The sequence below is a fragment of the Ascaphus truei genome, chromosome 6 (genome assembly GCF_040206685.1).
Source record: "Ascaphus truei isolate aAscTru1 chromosome 6, aAscTru1.hap1, whole genome shotgun sequence".
NCBI lineage: Eukaryota > Metazoa > Chordata > Amphibia > Anura > Ascaphidae > Ascaphus > Ascaphus truei.
In genome coordinates this window covers 119385973-119408818 of record NC_134488.1, presented here as the reverse complement: position 1 = coordinate 119408818, position 22846 = coordinate 119385973, and the positions used below count along the sequence as shown (strand labels likewise).

The 22846-nt window shown below is 48.3% G+C and overlaps 1 protein-coding gene across 2 annotated transcripts in view; it reads left to right on the top strand.

The window, feature by feature from the left end:
• Nucleotides 1-22846, top strand: part of TMCO4 (transmembrane and coiled-coil domains 4) — a 62068-nt gene that overhangs the window by 17037 nt on the left and 22185 nt on the right. For both annotated transcript variants that reach the window (XM_075606037.1, XM_075606035.1), the window contains 5 exons: nucleotides 14440-14537; nucleotides 14693-14836; nucleotides 15230-15349; nucleotides 20535-20699; nucleotides 20806-20942. In XM_075606037.1, coding sequence (XP_075462152.1) covers nucleotides 14440-14537; nucleotides 14693-14836; nucleotides 15230-15349; nucleotides 20535-20699; nucleotides 20806-20942 — 664 coding nt within the window. The remainder of the gene's footprint in view (nucleotides 1-14439; nucleotides 14538-14692; nucleotides 14837-15229; nucleotides 15350-20534; nucleotides 20700-20805; nucleotides 20943-22846) is intronic.

The window sequence follows — 22846 nt, the reverse complement described above, 5'->3', positions numbered from 1 at the left end:
GGTGGTGCAGGGAGATGGGGTGATCGCTGTGTGAGGTGATGCAGGGAGATGGGGTGATCGCTGTGTGAGGTGATGCAGGGAGATGGGGTGATCGCTGTGTGAGGTGGTGCAGGGAGATGGGGTGATCGCTGTGTGAGGTGATGCAGGGAGATGGGATGATCGCTGTGTGAGGTGATGCAGGGAGATGGGGTGATCGCTGTGTGAGATGATGCAGGGAGATGGGGTGATCGCTGTATGAGGTGGTGCAGGGAGATGGGGTGATTGCTGTGTGAGGTGATGCGGGGAGATGGGGTGATCGCTGTGTGAGGTGGTGCAGGGAGATGGGGTGATCGCTGTGTGAGGTGATGCAGGGAGATGTGGTGATCGCTGTGTGAGGTGATGCAGGGAGATGGGGTGATCGCTCTGTGAGGTGGTGCAGGGAGATGGGGTGATCGCTGTGTGAGGTGATGCAGGGAGATGGGGGGATCGCTGTGTGAGGTGATGCAGGGAGATGGGATGATCGCTGTGTGAGGTGGTGCAGGGAGATGGGGTGATCGCTGTGTGAGGTGGTGCAGGGAGATGGGGTGATCGCTGTGTGAGGTGATGCAGGGAGATGGGGTGATCGCTGTGTGAGGTAGTGCAGGGAGATGGGGTGATCGCTGTGTGAGGTGATGCAGGGAGATGGGGTGATCGCTGTGAGAGGTGATGCAGGGAGATGGGGTGATCGCTGTGTGAGGTGATGCAGGGAGATGGGGTGATCGCTGTGTGAGGTGGTGCAGGGAGATGGGGTGATAGCTATGTGAGCTGATGCAGGGAGATGGGGGGATCGCTGTGTGAGGTGATGCAGGGAGATGGGGTGATCGCTGTATGAGGTGATGCAAGGAGATGGGGTGATCGCTGTGTGAGGTGATGCAGGGAGATGGGGTGATCGCTGTGTGAGGTGATGCAGGGAGATGGGGTGATCGCTGTGTGAGGTGGTGCAGGGAGATGGGGTGATCGCTGTGTGAGGTGGTGCAGGGAGATGGGGTGATCGCTGTGTGAGGTGATGCAGGGAGATGGGGTGATCGCTGTGTGAGGTAGTGCAGGGAGATGGGGTGATCGCTGTGTGAGGTGGTGCAGGGAGATGGGGTGATCGCTGTGTGAGGTGGTGCAGGGAGATGGGGTGATCGCTGTGTGAGGTGGTGATGCAGGGAGATGGGGTGATCGCTGTGTGAGGTGGTGATGCAGGGAGATGGTGTGATCGCTGTGTGAGGTGATGCAGGGAGATGGGGTGATAGCTGTGTGAGGTGATGCAGGGAGATGGGGTGATCGCTGTGTGAGGTGATGCAGGGAGATGTGGTGATCGCTGTGTGAGGTGATGCAGGGAGATGTGGTGATCGCTGTGTGAGGTGATGCAGGGATATGGGGTGATCGCTGTGTGAGGTGATGCAGGGAGATGGGGTGATCGCTGTGTGAGGTGGTGATGCAGGGAGATGGGATGATCGCTGTGTGAGGTGGTGATGCAGGGAGATGGGGTGATCGCTGTGTGAGGTGATGCAGGGAGATGGGGTGATCGCTGTGTGAGGTGATGCAGGGAGATGGGGTGATCGCTGTGTGAGGTGGTGATGCAGGGAGATGGGATGATCGCTGTGTGAGGTGATGCAGGGAGATGTGGTGATCGCTGTGTGAGGTGATGCAGGGAGGTGGGGTGATCGCTGTGTGAGGTGATGCAGGGAGATGGGTTGATCGCTGTGTGAGGTGATGCAGGGGGATGGGGTGATCGCTGTGTGAGGTGGTGCAGGGAGATGGGGTGATCGCTGTGTGAGGTGATGCAGGGACATGGGGTGATCGCTGTGTGAGGTGATGCAGGGAGATGGGGTGATCGCTGTGTGAGGTGATGCAGGGAGATGGGGTGATCGCTGTGTGAGGTGATGCAGGGAGATGGGGTGATCGCTGTGTGAGGTGGTGCAGGGAGATGGGGTGATCGCTGTGTGAGGTGGTGCAGGGAGATGGGGTGATCGTTGTGTGAGGTGATGCAGGGAGATGGGGTGATCACTGTGTGAGGTGATGCAGGGAGATGGGGTGATCGCTGTGTGAGGTAGTGCAGGGAGATGTGGGGATCGCTGTGTGAGGTGATGCAGGGAGATGTGGGGATCGCTGTGTGAGGTGATGCAGGGAGATGTGGTGATCGCTGTGTGAGGTGATGCAGGGAGATGTGGTGATCGCTGTGTGAGGTGATGCAGGGAGATGGGGTGATCGCTGTGTGAGGTGATGCAGGGAGATGGGGTGATCGCTGTGTGAGGTGATGCAGGGAGATGGGGTGATCGCTGTGTGAGGTGATGCAGGGAGATGGGGTGATCGCTGTGTGAGGTAGTGCAGGGAGATGGGGTGATCGCTGTGTGAGGTGATGCAGGGAGATGGGGTGATCTCTGTGTGAGGTGGTGCAGGGAGATGGGGTGATCGCTGTGTGAGGTGGTGCAGGTAGATGGGGTGATCGCTGTGTGAGGTGATGCAGGGAGATGGGATGATCGCTGTGTGAGGTGATGCAGGGAAATGTGGTGATCGCTGTGTGAGGTGATGCAGGGAGATGGGGTGATCGCTGTGTGAGGTAGTGCAGGGAGATGTGGGGATCGCTGTGTGAGGTGGTGCAGGGAGATGTGGTGATCGCTGTGTGAGGTGGTGCAGGGAGATGTGGTGATCGCTGTGTGAGGTGATGCAGGGAGATGGGGTGATCGCTGTGTGAGGTGATGCAGGGAGATGGGGTGATCGCTGTGTGAGGTGGTGCAGGGAGATGTGGTGATCGCTGTGTGAGGTGATGCAGGGAGAGGGGGGATCGCTGTGTGAGGTGATGCAGGGAGATGTGGTGATCGCTGTGTGAGGTGATGCAGGGAGATGGGGTGATCGCTGTGTGAGGTGATGCAGGGAGATGGGGTGATCGCTGTGTGAGGTGATGCAGGGAGATGTGGTGATCGCTGTGTGAGGTGATGCAGGGAGATGGGGGGATCGCTGTGTGAGGTGATGCAGGGAGATGTGGTGATCGCTGTGTGAGGTGATGCAGGGAGATGGGGTGATCGCTGTGTGAGGTGATGCAGGGAGATGTGGTGATCGCTGTGTGAGGTGATGCAGGGAGATGTGGTGATCGCTGTGTGAGGTGGTGCAGGGAGATGGGGTGATCGCTGTGTGAGGTGGTGATGCAGGGAGATGTGGTGATCGCTGTGTGAGGTGATGCAGGGAGATGGGGTGATCGCTGTGTGAGGTGATGCAGGGAGATGGGGGGATCGCTGTGTGAGGTGATGCAGGGAGATGGGGTGATCGCTGTGTGAGGTGGTGATGCAGGGAGATGGGGTGATCGCTGTGTGAGGTGATGCAGGGAGATGGGGTGATCGCTGTGTGAGGTGATGCAGGGAGATGTGGTGATCGCTGTGTGAGGTGGTGCAGGGAGATGGGGTGATCGCTGTGTGAGGTGGTGATGCAGGGAGATGTGGTGATCGCTGTGTGAGGTGATGCAGGGAGATGGGGTGATCGCTGTGTGAGGTGATGCAGGGAGATGGGGGGATCGCTGTGTGAGGTGATGCAGGGAGATGGGGTGATCGCTGTGTGAGGTGGTGATGCAGGGAGATGGGGTGATCGCTGTGTGAGGTGATGCAGGGAGATGGGGTGATCGCTGTGTGAGGTGATGCAGGGAGATGGGGTGATCGCTGTGTGAGGTGATGCAGGGAGATGGGGTTATCGCTGTGTGAGGTGATGCAGGGAGATGGGATGATCGCTGTGTGAGGTGATGCAGGGAGATGTGGTGATCACCGTGGGAGGTGGTTGGTGCAGGGAGATGTGGTGATCGCTGTGTGAGGTGGTGATGCAGGGAGATGGGATGATCGCTGTGTGAGGTGGTGATGCAGGGAGATGGGATGATCGCTGTGTGAGGTGGTGATGCAGGGAGATGTGGTGATCGCTGTGTGAGGTGATGCAGGGAGATGGGGTGATCGCTGTGTGAGGTGATGCAGGGAGATGGGATGATCGCTGAGTGAAGTGATGCAGGGAGATGTGGTGATCACCGTGGGAGGTGGTGCAGGGAGATGGGGTGATCGCTGTGTGAGGTGATGCAGGGAGATGGGATGATCGCTGAGTGAGGTGATGCAGGGAGATGTGGTGATCACCGTGGGAGGTGGTGCAGGGAGATGGGGTGATCACCGTGGGAGGTGGTTGGTGCAGGGAGATGGGGTGGAATTGTGGTTACTGGGGGGGACTCCGCCCACACCTCCCAAATGTATAATTTAGAGATTCAAAATTCCGTAAATGTGAATTTAACACTCCGTATATATCGAATTTCTTCCTTAATTTATAAATTATTTTATAGCAAAATTCTATATATCTAGGGATGCTTGTTGTCTTTACACAGTGTTTACTTTTTCTTCTTTCCCTGTTTGAAGTTGTACGTGATGCCTCACATGTAGGGATCGACTTGCATGACCATTCCTCCGTCTGCCATTTATTGATTGGTTTCGATTGGTTCTTATCATTCGCTTTATTGCAGCTTTTTGCTACACAGAGCAAGATGAAAGCATAGAGGCTTAACGTCCTGATTCTGATACCCACAATCACTAATGTGCCTTGAAAGTCGAAAAGGGCAGATTTACAGGACCTGACACAAGCTAATGCAAACTCTATAGGGTGAGGTTTGAGGTGTAATCTTGCGCACACACCAGAAAAACAATCTGCATTTAGGGATTCAATTGCCGGGCCCAATTTCTGTGTCCAGCTGCTGGGCCCCAGCAGCTGCGGCAAAGCCCTCACTCCAATCCCTCCGTTGGTCGGCACCGGAAGCTGGGCCCGCCCGGAAGTCGGGCCCAACGTCCGCATCCACCAACGTGGGAAGAGAGGCCTCCTCCCGCAAGGTAAAATGTGTGTGGGTTTTTTGAGTGGGGCGACGGGAGAGATTGAGCTTGGGGAGGGGGTAGAAATTGAGTGGGGGATGAAATTGAGTGCTTGGGGATGGGAGAGTAATAGAGTGTGATTGGATGGTGGGGATTGAGTGTGAAAGGAGAGGGGGGTCGTTTCTTTGAAAACTCAGGTCCTAATTTATTCTTTCGGTCGCGGTCAAATATGTGTTTCTTATACTGGGTCACGAGAAAAAAGTTTATTAAACACTGGATTAAAAGCCGCCTCATTCCACACACACTGCCAGCATTCAGCAGGTTGGAATGGATTATAGTTTTAGGCGGCATCCTTGTATTACATTGCTGAGGTATTAGTGCTGGCCTCCTTCCTCAGTGAATAAGGCTCTTTGTCTGTTTCTGCAGAAAACACTAATGTCCGTAACATTGCTGCGTCAGAACCGGAAGTTTAGGGGGCAAAATACTAACATTATATGAGTTAATCCCATATGGGGGGTTCTGGGGGGATTGTTACTTTATGCACATTCAAATGAATGGGCGCTAAGAGGTGTTCCAGTGCTGGATGGCGTCTCATGCATATTATCGCTCACACTACCAGGCCTCCCCATTGCTCTTTCCACCTTCTTTATATACACTTGTGCTTCTGCCTATTACTCATTATTGTAGTTTATTTGTAAGGTGCTAACATATTCTGTAGCACTGTACAATAGGAGGTGAAAGATGGAAGTAGTGGCATAGAAATCACTTAACAGTCACAACGCACACACAGCGTATCACATATTCTAGTAGGTAAGAGTATAAACCCGGCCTGATGTTTTTCCCTCTGGTAGTATAGCCAACCCGCCGTTTCCTTCTCTCACCTTTCTCTTTTTTTAGTCCCATCAGATAGAGCTGTTATCTGAGCTGCTTTTATGATTATTTTCCAACAGCTTTGTTGGAATGACCCATCTGTGAAGGTTATTAATGCACTATTAATAAGCGATAATCAGGTTATGAGCAGGAGTCAGCGACATTGGAATAGTAGAGAAAGATAAGAGCGATAAATGGGGACTTGTTTATAAGTCCTGCAGATTTCCTTGAAAAAAAAGGTGCAAGCTGTGTAGCGCTATTCTAAATAAAATTGATATATATCAATAGTTTACACTCTAATAACAATATAAAGTGATAAATAATAATTAGGGCTGCCAACTAAAAATCACTAACTACCCAAAGTGAGTGATAATGCAAACAGACAAAAACAGATGATAGGGGCGCCCTTACAACTATATAAAATAATTGTAATATATATATATATATATATATATATATATATATGACGGTTAACATATAAATTAATCCAAAAGTGAATGTGCACAAATACAACCGTGATAAAGTAACAGGATGCTGAAATAGTCCCCAAAAGTTCCAAGGATGTAGAAAACTGGGATCAGCCGTTGCTCAGCACATGGAAAGAGATAAAAGAAACAACATAGTGTGATATTGTTAAAGGAAAAATGCACCTAAAAAATATTAATATAGACAAAATAAATCAAAACACAAAAAAAATGAAAAAAACATAAAACAATTAGTGATTGAGCAAGCACTAAAAATGGACAAAAAAACTATTTATTAAAAAGACAAAAATCTAAGCACAAGATAAATTAAGAACTAGACATCCACTTGTCCTGCTTCCGGCAACTATAAGAATCCTACTTACAAGCTGCAAGTAGGTCAAGCGCATTAGAATGATTATTGGATGGCTTCTCCTCCGCTTCGGATGTATCGCCGGAATGTCCTCTCCTTCTCCTACCCAGACCTGCTGGGTGGTGGGAAAGACCTCCGCCTGCTGGGGAGTTGTTAAGAAAGCCTCCAGACCTCTCCCGCTCGCAACTTCGGCTCCACTACCAGCACACTGCTCTGCCTCTCCCTCTCTCGCGAGAATCTAATGTAATTTAATCTAATCTAAATGAATAGCACTACTGTTACATAACGCGCCAGCGTTACCGCAACGCAGCACTTTAACAGGTGCAATAATGTGTTACATCTGTAGTGGCTCAGGACAGTGTGCGCCATAGAAGAAAGCAAAGCTTCCCAACAAAACAACCCCTCCAATTCTGTTTATAAAACCAATATGTCAAGAAATTCCACAGTATTTAAAAAAGTAAGGCTTATGCAAATGCATAGTGTGTATGTGTATATATGTGTGTTATTTTTGTATGCAGTTTAGCGTATCGTAGTGCAGGAATATGAGGATGTTGGAGAGTTCCTTAAGTTCACGATAATGAATATTTTTACTGATATAATGTAGAGTTGTAGTATTCTCCCTTCTGCAAAACTGGAGCAAAGAAACGGATTTCTTTCTTTTGATAGTATGGTTCTGTTTTGCAGCCAGGAGACTTTCATTAGAAAACTTGAAGTGTTAATAACTTCCTTGCACATTGAAGTGAAATCGTCCTAAACAATTGGCAGTTTGTGCTGCAAATGTGCAACATGAAAGTCTGCTTCACAGATTTTGGCTACCAACATTACAGCTCTGCTTTTCCATAAAATTACAACCTTATGTGCCATTGGGGGGGAAACAACTGCATGGGTTTTTTCCAAGACTGAAGTGTCATAGTGTGTTTCCCTGTATAAAAACAAATGCAGTTTTGTATGTGCTGTGGCGCGGAATCGGACATTTTATCTAGATCGCCGCGACCAAGTCTCCGCCGGGGTTTGGCCACAGACGGACCCCCTGCTGCAGCCAGTCGACGCTTCGCCAAGTTCATTTAAGGGCTAAAGTAGTAGTTGGTGTAGGGGGTTAAGGATTGAGGTTTTAGGGTAGGGGATTAGGGTAAGTGGTTTTAGACTAAGGGGTTAATCTTTTTAGGGGAAGGGGTAGCGTTAGTATTTGGGTTTTTTAGGGTATGGGGTAAAGTTAGGAGCATACTGTGGCGGCAAAGTGGCCGGTGGCGAGGTGAGTAGTGGCGAAGTGGCTGGAGGTGAGTAGCAGTGAAGTGGCCGGTGGCAAGGTGAGTAGCTGTGAAGTGGCCGGTGCCGAGGTGAGTGGGGGCGACGTGGTCGGTGGCGAGGTCAGTAGCAGCGAAGTGGCCGGTGGCGAGGTGAGTAGCAGCAAAGTGGCCGGTGGCGAGGTGAGTAACAGTGACGTGGCCGGTGGCGAGATTAGTAGCGTGAAGTGGCCGGTGGCGAGGTGAATAGCGGCGAAGTGGCCGGTGGCAAGGTGAGTAGCGGCGAAGTGGCCGGTGGCGAGATTAGTAGCGGTGAATTGGCCGGTGGCGAGATTAGTAGCGGTGAAGTGGCCGGTAGAGATGTGGGTGCAGCAAAACGGCCGCGACCAAATGTCCCAGACCGCTGTGGCGTGTCGTCTGAAGTAGCTTGTTGGGTCTCAAAGGTTCATGTACTAATTACATATATGAAAAGCTCTACTATTTGTCCATTAAAAGGTACAGTGTATCTGCAAAATAACCTCGGTGTCCCCAGGTGTAATGTGGCTATTGCTGCTCTGTTATAAAAAATATATAGATCTGGATAAATATTAACGATCACGAACTTCCCCGGCACAAGCAGGAGCCAAAGGGAAGCCCCCGGAGGAGATTTCCAGTATAATGATAAAAACAGAAGCACTGTAACTGAAATATTTCTCTCCGGAATAATTATGAGGCGTTTATGTTTAAGTTTAGCAGTTTGTTAACTCAGCTTTGTCTAACAAAGGGAAAATAGGTGCATTATCTCATCTTTTTATACCAAGAAAAGCTTACAAATGAGTGAAGATTAAATGAATACGCATCACTAATTTTACTGTACTATGGATAATGTTTATCTCTTGTTACATTTACACATCATTGGACTCGCTCATTATTATTATTATTCCATGCAGTCTTGAGATCGGTTTGCTATATTTGCTTGACATGTTTTACAAACGCACGTACCTGCATCAATAAGAAGGATATATATAAAAAAAAAAAAAGAAAACAAACAGAAGCACAGATCTGGATATCCGCAAGAATCCATAAACTTAACAGCGCAATAAACTGAAGCTGAGGAACAGCAGCCAGCACGTCGCTATCCCCAGCAATATACTGCAGTGCCCCCTATATCAAAAAAAAAGGTTATCTTGCTGCAACTGAGGAGAATCAAACTTCCACACTGTGACTTTCTCAGGATTAGTACCACTCAGGACCACATTAGTGACACCAGTACGCGTAAAAGGTTCAGACTTGATAGCTGATGCCTTTAAAAAGCAAAAGATACATGTTTAATAAATGTAGAAATATTTGTAATCCCTGTAACCTGATGTTTAGGGCGGGTTTTGCTGCCTTCTACGTTATCGCCTTTAATTTTTCCACCTTTCCTTACCAGTCATTTGATGATACTATCTTTGGGTTACAGCAAATAAATAGTTCATTAAAAAGGCATTAATCATCCAAGATGTGACCCGTTAAACATATCACAACCATTAGTTCAATTTGGGCTGCACCTATATAAGGTCATTCCTTTCTATTTGTGTTGAAAATACATATTTCAATTAATATATTGGATACCGTTTATCTTGGCAGTTAAAAACATTATTTAAAGCCCGGCAGAGGAAAAATAAAAATAATTATTAGACATATTTGTAGGCCAAATTTAGATTTGTCTACCTTTATCACAAACACGTTTGAACACTAACACCTCTGTTGCTGCATGTATCGTTGTGCAATTGATTCCCACTAACAATGAGAATAGGAGAGGCACATGCACGTTAGCTGAGTACGTAGAAAAAATGGAAGGATTAAACAAAACCTCCCATAGTAGAGCTCCAGAGACAAATGAAACAAACAGCAATCACTTGTTAAAGTATTAGCATGTCAAATCCACGGTAATCCATCCAATAAATGATCCCATTGAAGCTCATATGTGGGGTGTAAATCGGCAATGAATGGGTTAATCAGGAAAGACCATAAGCCCGCCTGACTCCCAACTATCTAGATAAACAACACCCTAGAGCTGGATCCATAATGCACGGCGCTTCTTCCCTTGGCTGGAATCTCTCCTTACGTTAGCTGAGTATTTTACATAGTCGGGGATGCTTTGATTGGGTCCTTTAACTTGCAAATGTTATGAAGTATACACTTGGCAAAGATAACCTCTCCTAATACATGAACACATACAGTAGGTCAGAACTGCAGGTGTCCCTTGAACTGCATGTAATCACAGACACAGTAGACCTCGTGATTCCAGCATAACCTATATAGTATATATATATTTTAAAGCAGAGAGAAGTGCAGAGATTAAAGGTGCACTTCCCATGAGCTTTATACCCATGTCTGTTTTGCATTGTTGCTATGAGTTCTTAACAAGCATGATAAAGACAAATCTTGGTTTCATTGTTTACAGCACGCACACTTAAAGGCTTCCTATCATGCAGCTCTATGTCTGAGTTTGAGCGGCTCAGAACATCTGTAATTGTCCCTGCGTGGGAGTGATTGAAATTCATTCATCCAACTGGCTTTAAGTAAACAGCCATTCACTAACTGCTGGTCTGTTGGCTGGAGAGTCTCCGGTGTAAAATGTGTATTCAACCAAAGCAATAAGTCTATAAAAGAGAGCTATCCATATTTGTTAGAGTGCTTTGTGTCTTACCCACATCAGAAGTGAAAGGGTAATATAGATTATTTGTATAAAGTTGTTGCCTTTACCGGCTGAACATTGTCACCTGCAACAGCGTTCTGCTGCGTGTTTTATAAAGACCGAATGACCCTTTCTATCATTAATATAAACAAATTGCCTCTGGGTGAGAAATAGAGTAATGTGAAAGCACTTAGTACTCTAACACACGGGTGCGCAAACTGTGGGATGTGAGATTTTCTGAGGGGTTGCGCGCAAGGCCTCTGTAATTTCCCGTACCTTGTCTCTGGCGGCTTAGTGCAACGCGGGGCATTTGACGCTGGAGACGGGGAGGGGGAGGGGGAGGGCGAGAGCAGGTAGTGGGGCCTAGGGGAAAAGTTTGTGCACCCCATCTCTAACACACACTATAATTTGTAACCCTTTGCATGCAGAGAGACCTGCAATGCATTAGGAAAAGTGTCAACATTTGTTTTAGTGCAGAGTAAATGATACTTCAGTATGAGATGAGACCTTTTTTATTTGGACTAACAATAGATACGATAAGACATGCTTTGTAGCGTTATCCTCTCTAGATATTCTGAGTTTTGTAACGCAGTTATTGTCATTTTTAATATTCTCTGAAAGTACTGTTTTAATACAATAAGTGGGCATCAATACACTTCCAATATAAAAAGCTACTGGCTGAGTGATTTCGCATTAAGGGTGCAAGATACATACTGTTTTAGTTGCCGGTGTTTTCTCTCCCTCTAGAGAAATGAAAATGGCCACCAAATAATGCGGTTGCCACGAGCCAATTGGAAGCTGCAACATAATTAGACGGATGATGCGGCTTCCTATTGAACAACTGTGGCCAGGGCCGCAGATCATATTCCTGGGGCCCAGGAACTAGTGTTTCCACTGAGCTCCCCCAGTGTCGGAGGCCTTGCGAGACCCCCCCCCCTCTCTCTCTCCCACCCCCATCTCTCCCCCTCCCTCTCATCCTCTTCCTTACACTGCCACTTCCCTCTCTCCCTCCATACACCCCCACCTCTCCCCTCTCTCTTACACTATCTCCCTCCTTACACCCCCACCTCTCCCCCTCCCTCTCACCCTCTCCCTTACACCCCCACCTCTCCCACTCATCCTCTCCCTTACACTGCCATTTCTCTCTCTCCTCTTACACCCCCACTTCTCTATCTCTCTCTCCTCTGGCACCCCCACTTCTCTCTCTCCTCTGGCACCCCCACTTCTCTCTCTCCTCTGGCACCCCCACTTCTCTCTCTCCTCTGGCACCCCCACTTCTCTCTTTCCTCTTGCACCCCCACTTCTCTCTCTCCTCTTGCACCCCTAACTCTTTCTCTCTCCCCTTACACTCCCACCTCTTTCTCTCTCCCCTTACACCCATACCTCTCACACTCTCCCCTTACAAACCCCACCTCTCTCTTTCTCCCTCCTTACAGCCCCACTTCTCTCTCTCCCCTTATACCCATACATCTCTCACTCTCTCCTTACACCACGACCTCTCTCCCTCCTTTAGGCTGCGTCCCCGCTAGCGCTGAGCACACTGAGCGGGCGGCGCTTGCCGCGGTTACTTACATATATAGATATATGTAAGTCCCCGCTCACGCAGTGTGCGCGCGCGGTCGTACGTGGGCACACGCTCACCAGCACTCGGCGCTTATGTAAACAAAAAAATCTAACTTTCCAGCGCGCTCAATGCCCTCCCCCCCACGCGCGCATATATGACAGGACACCCGGCGCTCATGCTTGGAGCGCTCTCCAAGCATGAGCGCGCTCAGCGCCAGCGGGGACTCAGCCTTACACTTCCACCTTTCTCTCCGTCTGTCTCTATCTCTCACTCCTTACACTCAATAACTCCCCCAATATCCTACCTAATACACTCAATAAACCCCTCAATATACACAATAACCCCCCTCCCCTATACAAACACGCACATTTGCCTTGGGGTCGTTCCCGCCAGTGGATGCGGAAGTTGGCCCCGACATTTGCCGCGTGCACAGAGGTGCGGTTTCAATGAAGGACACAGATGTTGGGCTTGACCTCTTGTCAGGCCCAACTTTCAGCACCAGTTGGGCCCCACATAGCCGCCAGGCCTGGGACACATGTCCCATCTCTCACCCCCCTGTCGGCAACCCTGACTGCGGCTGTCATAATTACATGTCCATGAAAAACATCAGCAACTAAACTGGTATGTCGGCATCCGGGTGGTTCAGCTCTGTAAAAATATTAGTATATAAAAGGGTGGGCTTGCTGCTTTAAGGAAGAAAAAGCAACGGTGTTCTGTAAGCAAAAATATTATTTAATTAAGTGAGCTTGCTTGCACCGTTAAGTCTACACTTGAAAAACGTTATATATATTTTCTGTTTATGACTCCAGAAAGTCCATGTATAATTAATTTATCTTGTTTAACATAATCGTAAAATAATACGTTTCACAAAATCTATGAAAAATACATCAGACAGTAAAAACCAAATCTAGAAACTGCAAGAAATATTCCCTCCTAATCTGCCGAGATCAATTAAAACACCCTGCAGCTCAGTTCTGTAAATGTGCACTGTATTTCAAATCACACGTTCTATATATAAGATAAGGAGTGGGCTGAATCCTATATATTGCAATAGAAACATGCTCTATAAGACTGACTAGGGAGGAATGTTTACATTGGGTGGAAGCTTGATGCACAAATGGTGTAGATATTAATGGATCTTTTCTTCTCTCTGCTGCCTGGCTAGGAGGAGTGTCACAGGTATGTTACTGACTGACGGACACTGCAGTGTGGAATGACACGTACATTGTTGGTGTGCCCAAACCTGGACAGGGGGTCACATAATCAACAGAGATCCCATCACATGGGATTTATTTGTGTCTTTATTTTATTCTTTTTGTTTTCCAAAGTGTTACACTCTACAGTGCCAAAAAATAAAATCTCGCAATGAGTACAGTACAATGCTGCATGCTCACAATGTGTGCTGCATAATCCTAGCATTGCACTCCAAACTCATCAAGAACGTGCACGTGAATCGTTAAACGTTCATAGAGCCAAGTAGCTGTTTCAGTCATTCAAGCGACCTTGTGCATCACAGGGTGCGTGCGCGACTTTGACAGATCTAAGACGTGTGTACCACACTGCGCACAAGCCCCTACACACGGGGTTATACCAGATAAGGTGTTTTTTTTTTGTATTTTTACTTCATGACAGTGTAGGGAATTGCTTCCTTAGTGATGTGTTGAGATCATAGAGCAGGGGTTGGCAGCTCCAGTCCTAAGGGCCAGCAACAGGTCCGGTTTTAAGGTTATCCCTGCTTCAGCACAGGTGGCTCAATCTTTTACTGAGCCACTGATTGAGCCACCTGTGCTGAAGCAGGGATAACCTTAAAAACTAACCTGTTGGTGGCCCTTTAGGACTGAAGTTGCCCACCCCTGCCCTACAGCCAACCACAGTCATCAAGACACCATCCTAACAAGGCAATGTTTTGGGGGCCGTACCCCATGGCTGCCAGAGGGGGGTGAGGATGGAGTCTTAATCATTTATTTAATTAAACACATGGTTATGTATGAATCTGCACTTTATTTATCAAAGCAATAAAACACATTGCTTTCAAAATATTTTTGTTTTCCTTAGAGAAATAATTTTTTTCAGCCAGCAGACTATGTGCAAAACAGGTTATGTCACCGCGATCCCCCCTTATTTACCATTGATTTTAAATTACGGCTAATGCTGGGTGACGCATATGTTGTAAATATATTTCATAATAATATTTAGGCACTTGATTAGCTACTTGTATTTACCACTGATGCGTGTATTACCATATTTCCAAGAAAACCATTTTTGTATATGACACAGGGGTTACTGTGGGATCCCATAGAATTGAGCATAGGAGACTTTGTGGGGGTCTTTGTTGGGGTTACGCTGAGTTATGTGTTTCCCAAGTACAAGGAACAGCTTGGTTCCATCTTCAAACTTGTCCATATAGCTCACTTTGTCTTTGCTTCCCTCTCCAAGGTCAGCGCAGGCATCCCGCAAAAAGAAGGAAAGTTGGAGGAAGATGAAGAGATACCTGCTCATTGGGCTGGCCACTGTCGGAGGTGGGACTGTAATAGGTAAGAATAATGTCAAAACAACTATCTGCACAGGAACACAATAAAATAATCATCTCCCAACCTTCTGCCACCACCTGCTTGACACCCTTCTATCATGCATCATCCTTAGGAGTTTCATCTGTGCTTGTTTGTGAATGTCTGTGCTTCTCATACAGGTCTCACAGGGGGACTCGCTGCCCCTTTTGTAGCTGCAGGCGCTGCCACTATTATAGGAAGTGCTGGAGCTGCGGTACTGGGATCCACAGCCGGCATCGCCATCATGGCATCTCTTTTCGGCGCGGCCGGTGCTGGACTGACAGGTGAGTGACGAGCGAGTACAAACTTTTCTCACCAAAGCTCCAATTTATACCTGGTTAAGCTACTTCTCGATGTCAAATGCACGGAGCTCAGAGCTTCTCACACTGCTGTGTTTGTAAAAACAAAGGAGATCAGATTAATTAAGGTTTGTGAAGAACTTTGTGTGTGAACATATCGGGAAAACAGCCATGTGCATCAGAAAGACAGATGTGTTTGAACAAAGAAGTGTGTGCGTGTGTGTGTGGGTGACTGGTGCACGAGAGAGGCCTATTGGTAATGATTCTGTCACACCGGGCTTTATTTATTTATAAAATGTTTTACCAGGAAGTAATACATTGAGAGTTACCTCTTGTTTTCAGGTATGTCCTTTCACCTGTGTGTTTCATTTTCCCCAGGTTACAAAATGAAGAAGAGAGTTGGAGCTATAGAAGAGTTTGAGTTTTTACCCCTAACTGGAGGAAGGCAGCTTCATATCAGCATTGCTATCACAGGCTGGCTCTGCACTGGAAAATATGGTGAATACAGAGATAGACTCAATACTTGCGCCTAGACTCAAGTGATGGTCAATCTAGTTCTTTGAGCATTTCGCAGTGATGTGTGTTTTAGTTCCATTGGAGGACAAAGCGGCATAATAGTGCATCTGAGATCAGATGCATTGTAAGGAACCCCAACCCTCTCTAATAGTGCGTCTGAGATCAGATGCATTGTAAATTATTCTGTATTTGGTACAATTTTCAAATGACCTGAAAAATGCCTTTAGGGATGCACACAGAACTCATGGCTTCCTAGTAACCCTGGTTGAAAAACACTAGTGTAGCCTTTTAACTCTTTCCATAGTCTTTCATTTTCAGGATGCAACACTTTGGAAATATCTGCTTGTAAATTCATAACTTTTTGATCCCTTTTAAAATAGTTGCCATTTCCACCGATAGAAATAATAGGTCTGTGTGGGGCGTGTTTTATACTTTTATAGGCCTACCTTTCCTTAAGGGATACATTCTCCTCGTAGGTTATGTGCGCAGCGACACTGTTGTTACACAGTGCATGTTATATATCTGGTCCAGATAATTGAGTACATTCTCTTGACTACTCGCTTCATCCCCAATGCTGGAAAAGTCTTGGTTAGATGCACTGTAATATGGCTCTTCTGTGGTTTTTTTTCTCTCCAACTTAAAAGTGTTATTGGTTTTCCAAGAATAGATATACAGAAATAAAACATTAGAGGATGGGTATTGGGGGGGGGGTTACTTAAAAGAAAAAGGGGTAGCAGGGGGTGGGGGGGGGGCAGCACAATGGTGAATCGGCAATTCTTACTGCTTTACATAGTTTTAACTTAGTATACGTGAGCATTTTGGGACTGCTTCTAAGTCTGTTGTGGGAACCATCTCTGGGGGACCTGGATAATTGTAAAAAATCGTATAAGGCTACGACCCAGATGCCTGCGCTGCACACGCGCCTGCGAGGCTGGCGGTGCATGCAGCCGAATTCCCCGGTCTGCAGATAGCAGCAGGGGGAAAGACGGGAGCGCGGCCATAACGTCACCCGGCAGGTTCGCCCTCATTGGCTGAACTGGCGGGGGCGTGGCCTAGCTCTCCGTCGCGAGTCCTGCTCTCAATTTTCTTGAGAGCAGGTGAAACTGTTGGCGCAGCGTGGCGGCCCCACCTCGCAGCATGCCCGGCCCTATTGTGGGGCGGCGCTTGTCCCTGCAGCATCCGCCACAGCGGGCGCTGCAGTAGCCAACGGGGACCTGGCCTTAGATAACATTACGGGGAGGAGCAAGGGAAACTCCTGGCCAGTCCTTAGCTGAGGCATATAATCGATCCCACGGGGTTACAGGCTCAGGGTTCCCATCTTCAACTGCATTGCTGACCATCTATTGTACTTCTCACCTGGTGACTGTTCAGGGACGGGGGACAGGGGTGGGGCGAAGGGAAAGAGCATAAACAGAGGGGCGGGTAAAGCCTGAAAAAAAAAAGAGTGAGCATGAATGTGGCTCCAGAGAGACCGTCCTGATGCTCATCTGTCCCTGGAAACAAAATCTGGGGTGAGGGGGAACAAAAAAGAACAAGGGCAACTGTGTATTCAAGGACACAGCCATATTTGGGGGTAGTGGCCAGGACTCAAGACGGTCCTTCTACCCAAGCTCCAACTCTGGAGATTATTTGGGCCCTGGGCTTATTGTAAAGATGAGGCTAAACTATGTTCATACCGTGGGCATAAACTTTGCTAGTAAACCATTAGTAACCTTATATTGACTTGAACGTGAGAATATAATATCAAAATCTGGGATAAGGGGGAACAAAACAAAAACAAGGGCAACTGTGTCTTCAAGGACACAAACCTGGTCAGGGGAAGTGATCAAGACTCAGGTGGTCTATCTACCCAAGCTCCAACCCCTGAGCTTCTTTGGGCTCTGAGCCTACTGCAAAGATGTTAATATAATATAAAGCATAATATATCAACATGAAATACTTTTGCATTAACTCTCACAAAACCAAACTATCGGGTACAGCCCCATATTAACTGAGATTAGAAAATATAATATGACAATTCAATGATTAAGGTTTTTACGAATACAGTAGTCCTTTTATACTAAACCTTCGGGATTCTCCAGAACAGGAGACCCCCCAGACCTCATTTCCGGGCATTCAGCCTTTTTCCTCTCCTAACCAGGAGCGATCTATCCAAGAGATTTCCCGTGGATCTAGAGTTAAAGGGTAATGGGGGTCATGGGTCAAAAAGTCTCGAAGTGCTACCTAGAGGGGGGGGAAAGACCCCATTTCGGAGACCTGTTGGTTGCAGAGCTGGAAGGCTCCCACCTCCCGAAGCAGGTCCGGAGGGAGGGGGACCCATGTGGTTGAGGAAGGCTTCACCGTCGTCCGAGTTCCTGAGTGTCTGAGGTCTCCCATTTTTAACTACCATGAGTCCAAAGGGAAATGTCCATCTATATTTGATATTGCGGTCTCTTAATTTTGCCGTTACCTCTCAGAGATTTCTTCTTTTGGAGAGTGGGGAAGGCGCCAGGTCAGCATATACCTGTAGGGGTATATTTTGGAACTTGAAGTCTCTGGAGCCTCTCGTCACCGTGTTGAAGACCTCTTTTGTTTTAAAGTAGTGGAATCTCAACACCACATCCCTTGGTCTGTCTCCTGGTTGGGGTCTCATTCTTAGGGCTCTGTGGCATCTGTCCAGGGTAAGAGACTCCTCTGTAAAATCTGGAAGGGTTGATTTAGCCATTTGCCCATTAACCCCTCGATATCTGTTTCTGATTCCAGGATCCCCCGAATCCGGAGATTATTACGACGGTCTCTGTTCTCCGCATCTTACTGTCTGTCTTTGATGTCTAGAAGCTGCGAATTCACTTCCTTGAGCTCGGCGTCCATTAGGGATTGCCGGGTGATTGTAGCGTTGACCTTGGATTCTAAAGAGCTGGTGCATTTCCCCAGGGAAAATATCTCCTCTTTAAGATCCTTCACTGCTGTTTGCATTAGGGACTCCATTTTATTAAAGAAGATAAGTAAGTCATTCTTCGTGGAGAGAGTTTCGATCTCCACCCCTGATTCAGAGTCTGAGTGTTCCACAGAGGGATCTTCTCCCAACTCCGGCTGTTGCGTGGCTGGCCAGCATGTTTTTTGAAGTATTCTCATAACTCACTCTGGTTCTTTTACTTTTTGATGGTTCTAACAGTTTTCGAAGCCATGGTAAATGGGACTTGCGTGTGATGACGTTTATTTTTAGAATGTTAGTCAGAGCCGATTTGCTGTCATAAGCTTAGAATGAAGCCCGGGGTATTACGGCACATGGGTCTCAGGCCGCCATCTTAGCCATCTCTATTTAGGCTTTTCTGTGCATACAGATCTTTTTTTTAGAGGGATACATATGTGTGCGAGATCTCTGTATTGCAATCTGTGTGTTTGTTGATTTGTTTGTCTCTTTTTTTTCTTTCTTTTTATTCCCCCCCTAACCCTCTTGTATTCTTACAGTGGCGGCCCGCTTTAATCTAATGCGGCTTTCTCCGCGGGTATTTTTAAACCACGTGCAGACGCTGGCTTTTTTTTTTTTTTTTTCGGCGCCGCAGGCGCTTCCTTTCTGCAGCGCCATTAGCGCTGATCGGGAGAAACGGCCGCAAGATACGGCTGGCGCGCGGCCAAGTTCGGCGGCTGAAAAAAAAAGCCCTGAACAATTGCGGGTAAGTGTTAGGTTAAAGGTGGTCGGCACAGTATACAAGCAAAAAGAAAAGGATGGTGGATGCTCCCCTTTGGAAGATGGATATTGAGCAGCAGGCTTTTACTTAAAGGCTTTATTTGAGTTTGTGTGTGAATGAATGAGGGGACTGTCAGCTTCTGGATGTTCACCCTTAACGTCAGTAGCTGACTGGCACTTACTGTAGTTCCCTGCTGCTTCTTAAAGGCCTTCGGCAGCCATCTTGGGTAGAGGGGGCACTCTGGGTAGTCTTGAGACCTCCTCCGCAGCAGGCGGCTGCGAGACTACATGCCTGAAAGGGACTTTTTGCTGTGTGATTTAGGGCTGGATTTCACCTTGTTTCGTGGAGCTGATCTGGCACGCGACTGCTCAGTTCAGAGTCCTGGCCACGCCCCATGGCTCTTCTGTTTTAATGTAGATGTATTGCAGAATGTGTGATCATACTATTTTGTATCAAGGCAAATGTGGTGCAATTCTGGGGCAAAACACTCCACCAGATGTATCAAAGAAAAAAAATCGAATTCAAAGCACAATAGTTTCACACCTTGTTGAAATCTCCCGCACAGACCCTTATGTTTTGCAGCATCTGTTTACAAGCCCCCGGTAAAAGACACAGTGTAGTTATTAAGGTTCCAGATGTAAAACATTCCTGCCTCCTCCACTGGTACTATCTGCCTGGTCCCACTTCACACTGTGTAATAACGATAAAACAGGGCTTGGAATGTGCCAGGATTCCTCCTTGGAGGTGGCTGATTCCATGTTATGAGGGTGTATATATAAGCATATATAAGTTGAAGTTATTCTTGTGTTATGATGTATACATACTCCTGCCAACTTGATCATTCTATAACAGCTTGTGTGACACAAAGCCAAAGAGATGGGGTATCAACCCACAACAAAGCTGCACATGTATTTGCTCGCATGTCATGCTCTGCTGTTTATGTATCTGCTATTTATACATTCCACATTTGTGTAATCATTCTTGAACTTTTGTTGGTAATGTATGCCTGGACCTCTCTGTAAAGCTGTGCAATACTAAAATAGCGTCCTTGTTACATAGCCCTATAAACGTTTTTTAATGATAACTGCACTTTTTTTTCCTTTAAAGTTGTAATAAAGGGAGAGCCAAATGTCCATTAATAAGCAGAAAATGTAGAAACGTGACTTTCGCTGTTTTTGTGCAGAGTTCCTTGTGACAGTGGGTGAGTCACTATTCCCCAGAGCTACGTGTGTCAAAATGTATTATTATTTTTTTAGTGAAAGGGTGCATTTGGACGGTAATATTTTATTTAAAGAGCAATGTGTACTTCTGTGCTATAGAACTATTCATATTATTATTCAAGAATTCGGACTATTATCCCAATAGGAGTAGGCAATTTATTGGTTGTCTCCTAACCTTTCTTAGGTAGCGGGTCCTTCTGGGGTAGGCTTGAGTAGGAATATTAACTGGGCATTTAACTAGCCATGTGCTTACTCCTGCCTTCCTTGGCTTCTTAGGTAGTTTTGCCGCACCTTGGCAAAGTTTGCTGCACTCCACAGAACAGTACTGCCTGGCCTGGGAGTCCAAATATCTCATGGAGCTTGGGAACCTTCTCGATTCTCTGTTGAACGGGCTTGTGAACATGGTGGCACAGGAGGCCTTGAAATACACCATCCTGTCGGGTAAGAGACTGAGCTCCCGGCTGGCATGCACCCCAGGGAAAAGCAGACAGTGCAGACTGCAAGTTCAGGCTTTTATTCATTGTTCTATATGTCTCGTTCTCTCCAGGTATCGTGACTGCACTGACATGGCCAGCATCGCTCATTACTGTAGCAAGTGTGATAGACAACCCCTGGGGAGTGTGTCTGAGTCGTTCAGCTGAGGTTGGCAAACATTTGGCGCAGATACTGCTCAGTAGGCAACAGGTAATGAGTGTATGTGGACTTATTTGTGTACCCATGCATGTGATAAATGCAGTGGAGGGATGCTGCCGGTTCGGGAGAACCGGTGCCTACAATTTTCTTAGTTCTCAGAACCGGCTGCCTTCCCCCCTTCCCACTTCTGTGTCCTGCTTCTGCTGCTTCTTAGACCCCATGCGGAGAAGCACTCAGCCTCCGCTCTGCCTCTAACACCTTCATGGCACCGACTCAAGTAGGGGGAAGGGGGGTTCAGAGTATGCCCAGTTGCATAAGTTGTGGACCCTGGCATCACTCCAGCAAGAGGTTGAAGAAGGAGAGAACTTGCCTGCTGCTACTCCGCTGAAAAAAACTGTCTGACTACCAGGTAAGTGCTGCAGGCAGCCGCTCAGATAAACCACCGGCACACAACCCTCCCTCCCCGGCACAAACCCTCCCCGGCACACAACCCTCCCTCCCCGGCACACAACCCTCCCTCCCGGCACACAACCCTCCCTCCCCGGCACACAACCCTACCTCCCCGGCACACAACCCTCCCTCCCCGGCACACAACCCTCCCTCCCCGGCACACAACCCTCCCTCCCCCGGCACACAACCCTCCCTCCCCGGCACACTATTTCAGCTGACAGAAAAAAAACTTAAAATGTTTCACATTTGTACTTGCACTGCTTGCAGGTTTCGCTTTGGACATTGGATTGCACTTGGTCCCCCTGGTCTCTCTGCTCCCCCACCCTTGTCTCTCTGCTCCCCCCATCCTGGTCTCTCTGCTCCCCCCATCCTGGTCTCTCTGCTCCCCCCATCCTGGTCTCTCTGCTCCCCCCATCCTGATCTCTCTGCTCCCCCCCACCCTGGTCTCTCTGCTCCCCCCCACCCTGGTCTCTCTGCTCTCACTCCCCCCCCTGGTCTCTGCTCTCACTCCCCCCCCCCTGGTCTCTGCTCTCACCCCCCCCCCTGGTCTCTGCTCACCCCCCCTGGTTTCTGCTCTCCCCCCCCCTGGTCTCTGCTCTCCCCCCCCCCTGGTCTCTGCTCCCCCCCACCCTGGTCTCTCTGCTCCTCCCCCCCCCTGGTCTCTCTGCTCCCACCCCCCTGGTCTCTCTGCTCCCCCCCCCCCCTGGTCTCTATGCTCCCCCCCGGTCTCTCTGCTCTCCCCCCCCCCCCCCGATCTCCCTGCTCCCCCTCCCCTAGTCTCTCTGCTCACTCCCTGGTCTCTCTGCTCCCCCCCCTAGTCTCTCTGCTCCCCCCCCCCTGGTCTCTCTGCTTCCCTCGCCCCGGTCTCTCTGATTCCTTCCACCCCCCCCCCCGGTACCTCTCCTGTTCAACTGAATAAAACATGATTTTGTTACAAGTATCCATGAAATCAGTGTGTGCAAAAATGTATTGAATTGTATTGGTTCCCTCTGGTCTCTCTCTCCCCCTGTGTTTCTCTCTCTCTCCCCCCCCCGTGTTTCTCTCTCTCCCCCGTCTCTCCTCTCTCCCCGTGTCTCTCTCTCCCCCCGTGTCTCTCTCTCCCTCCGTGTCTCTCTCTCCCCCGTGTCTCTCTCTCCCCGTGTCTCTCTCTCTCCCCCATGTCTCTCTCTCTCCCCATGTCTCTCTCTCTCCCCATGTCTCTCTCTCTCCCCCGTGTCTCTCTCTCCCCGTGTCTCTCTCTCTCCCCAGTGTCTCTCTCTCCCCAGTGTCTCTCTCTCTCCCCCGTGTCTCTCTCTCTCCCCGTGTCTAAATCTCTCTCTCCCCCGTGTCTCTCTCTCTCCCCCGTGTCTCTCTCTCTCCCCGTGTCTAAATTTCTCTCCCCGTGTCTCTCTCTCTCTCTCCCCGTGTCTCTCTCGCTCTCCCCCATGTCTCTCTCTCTCTCTCCCCCCCGTGCCTCTCTCTCCCCGTGTCTCTCTCTCTCCCCTGTGTCTCTCTCTCCTTGTCTC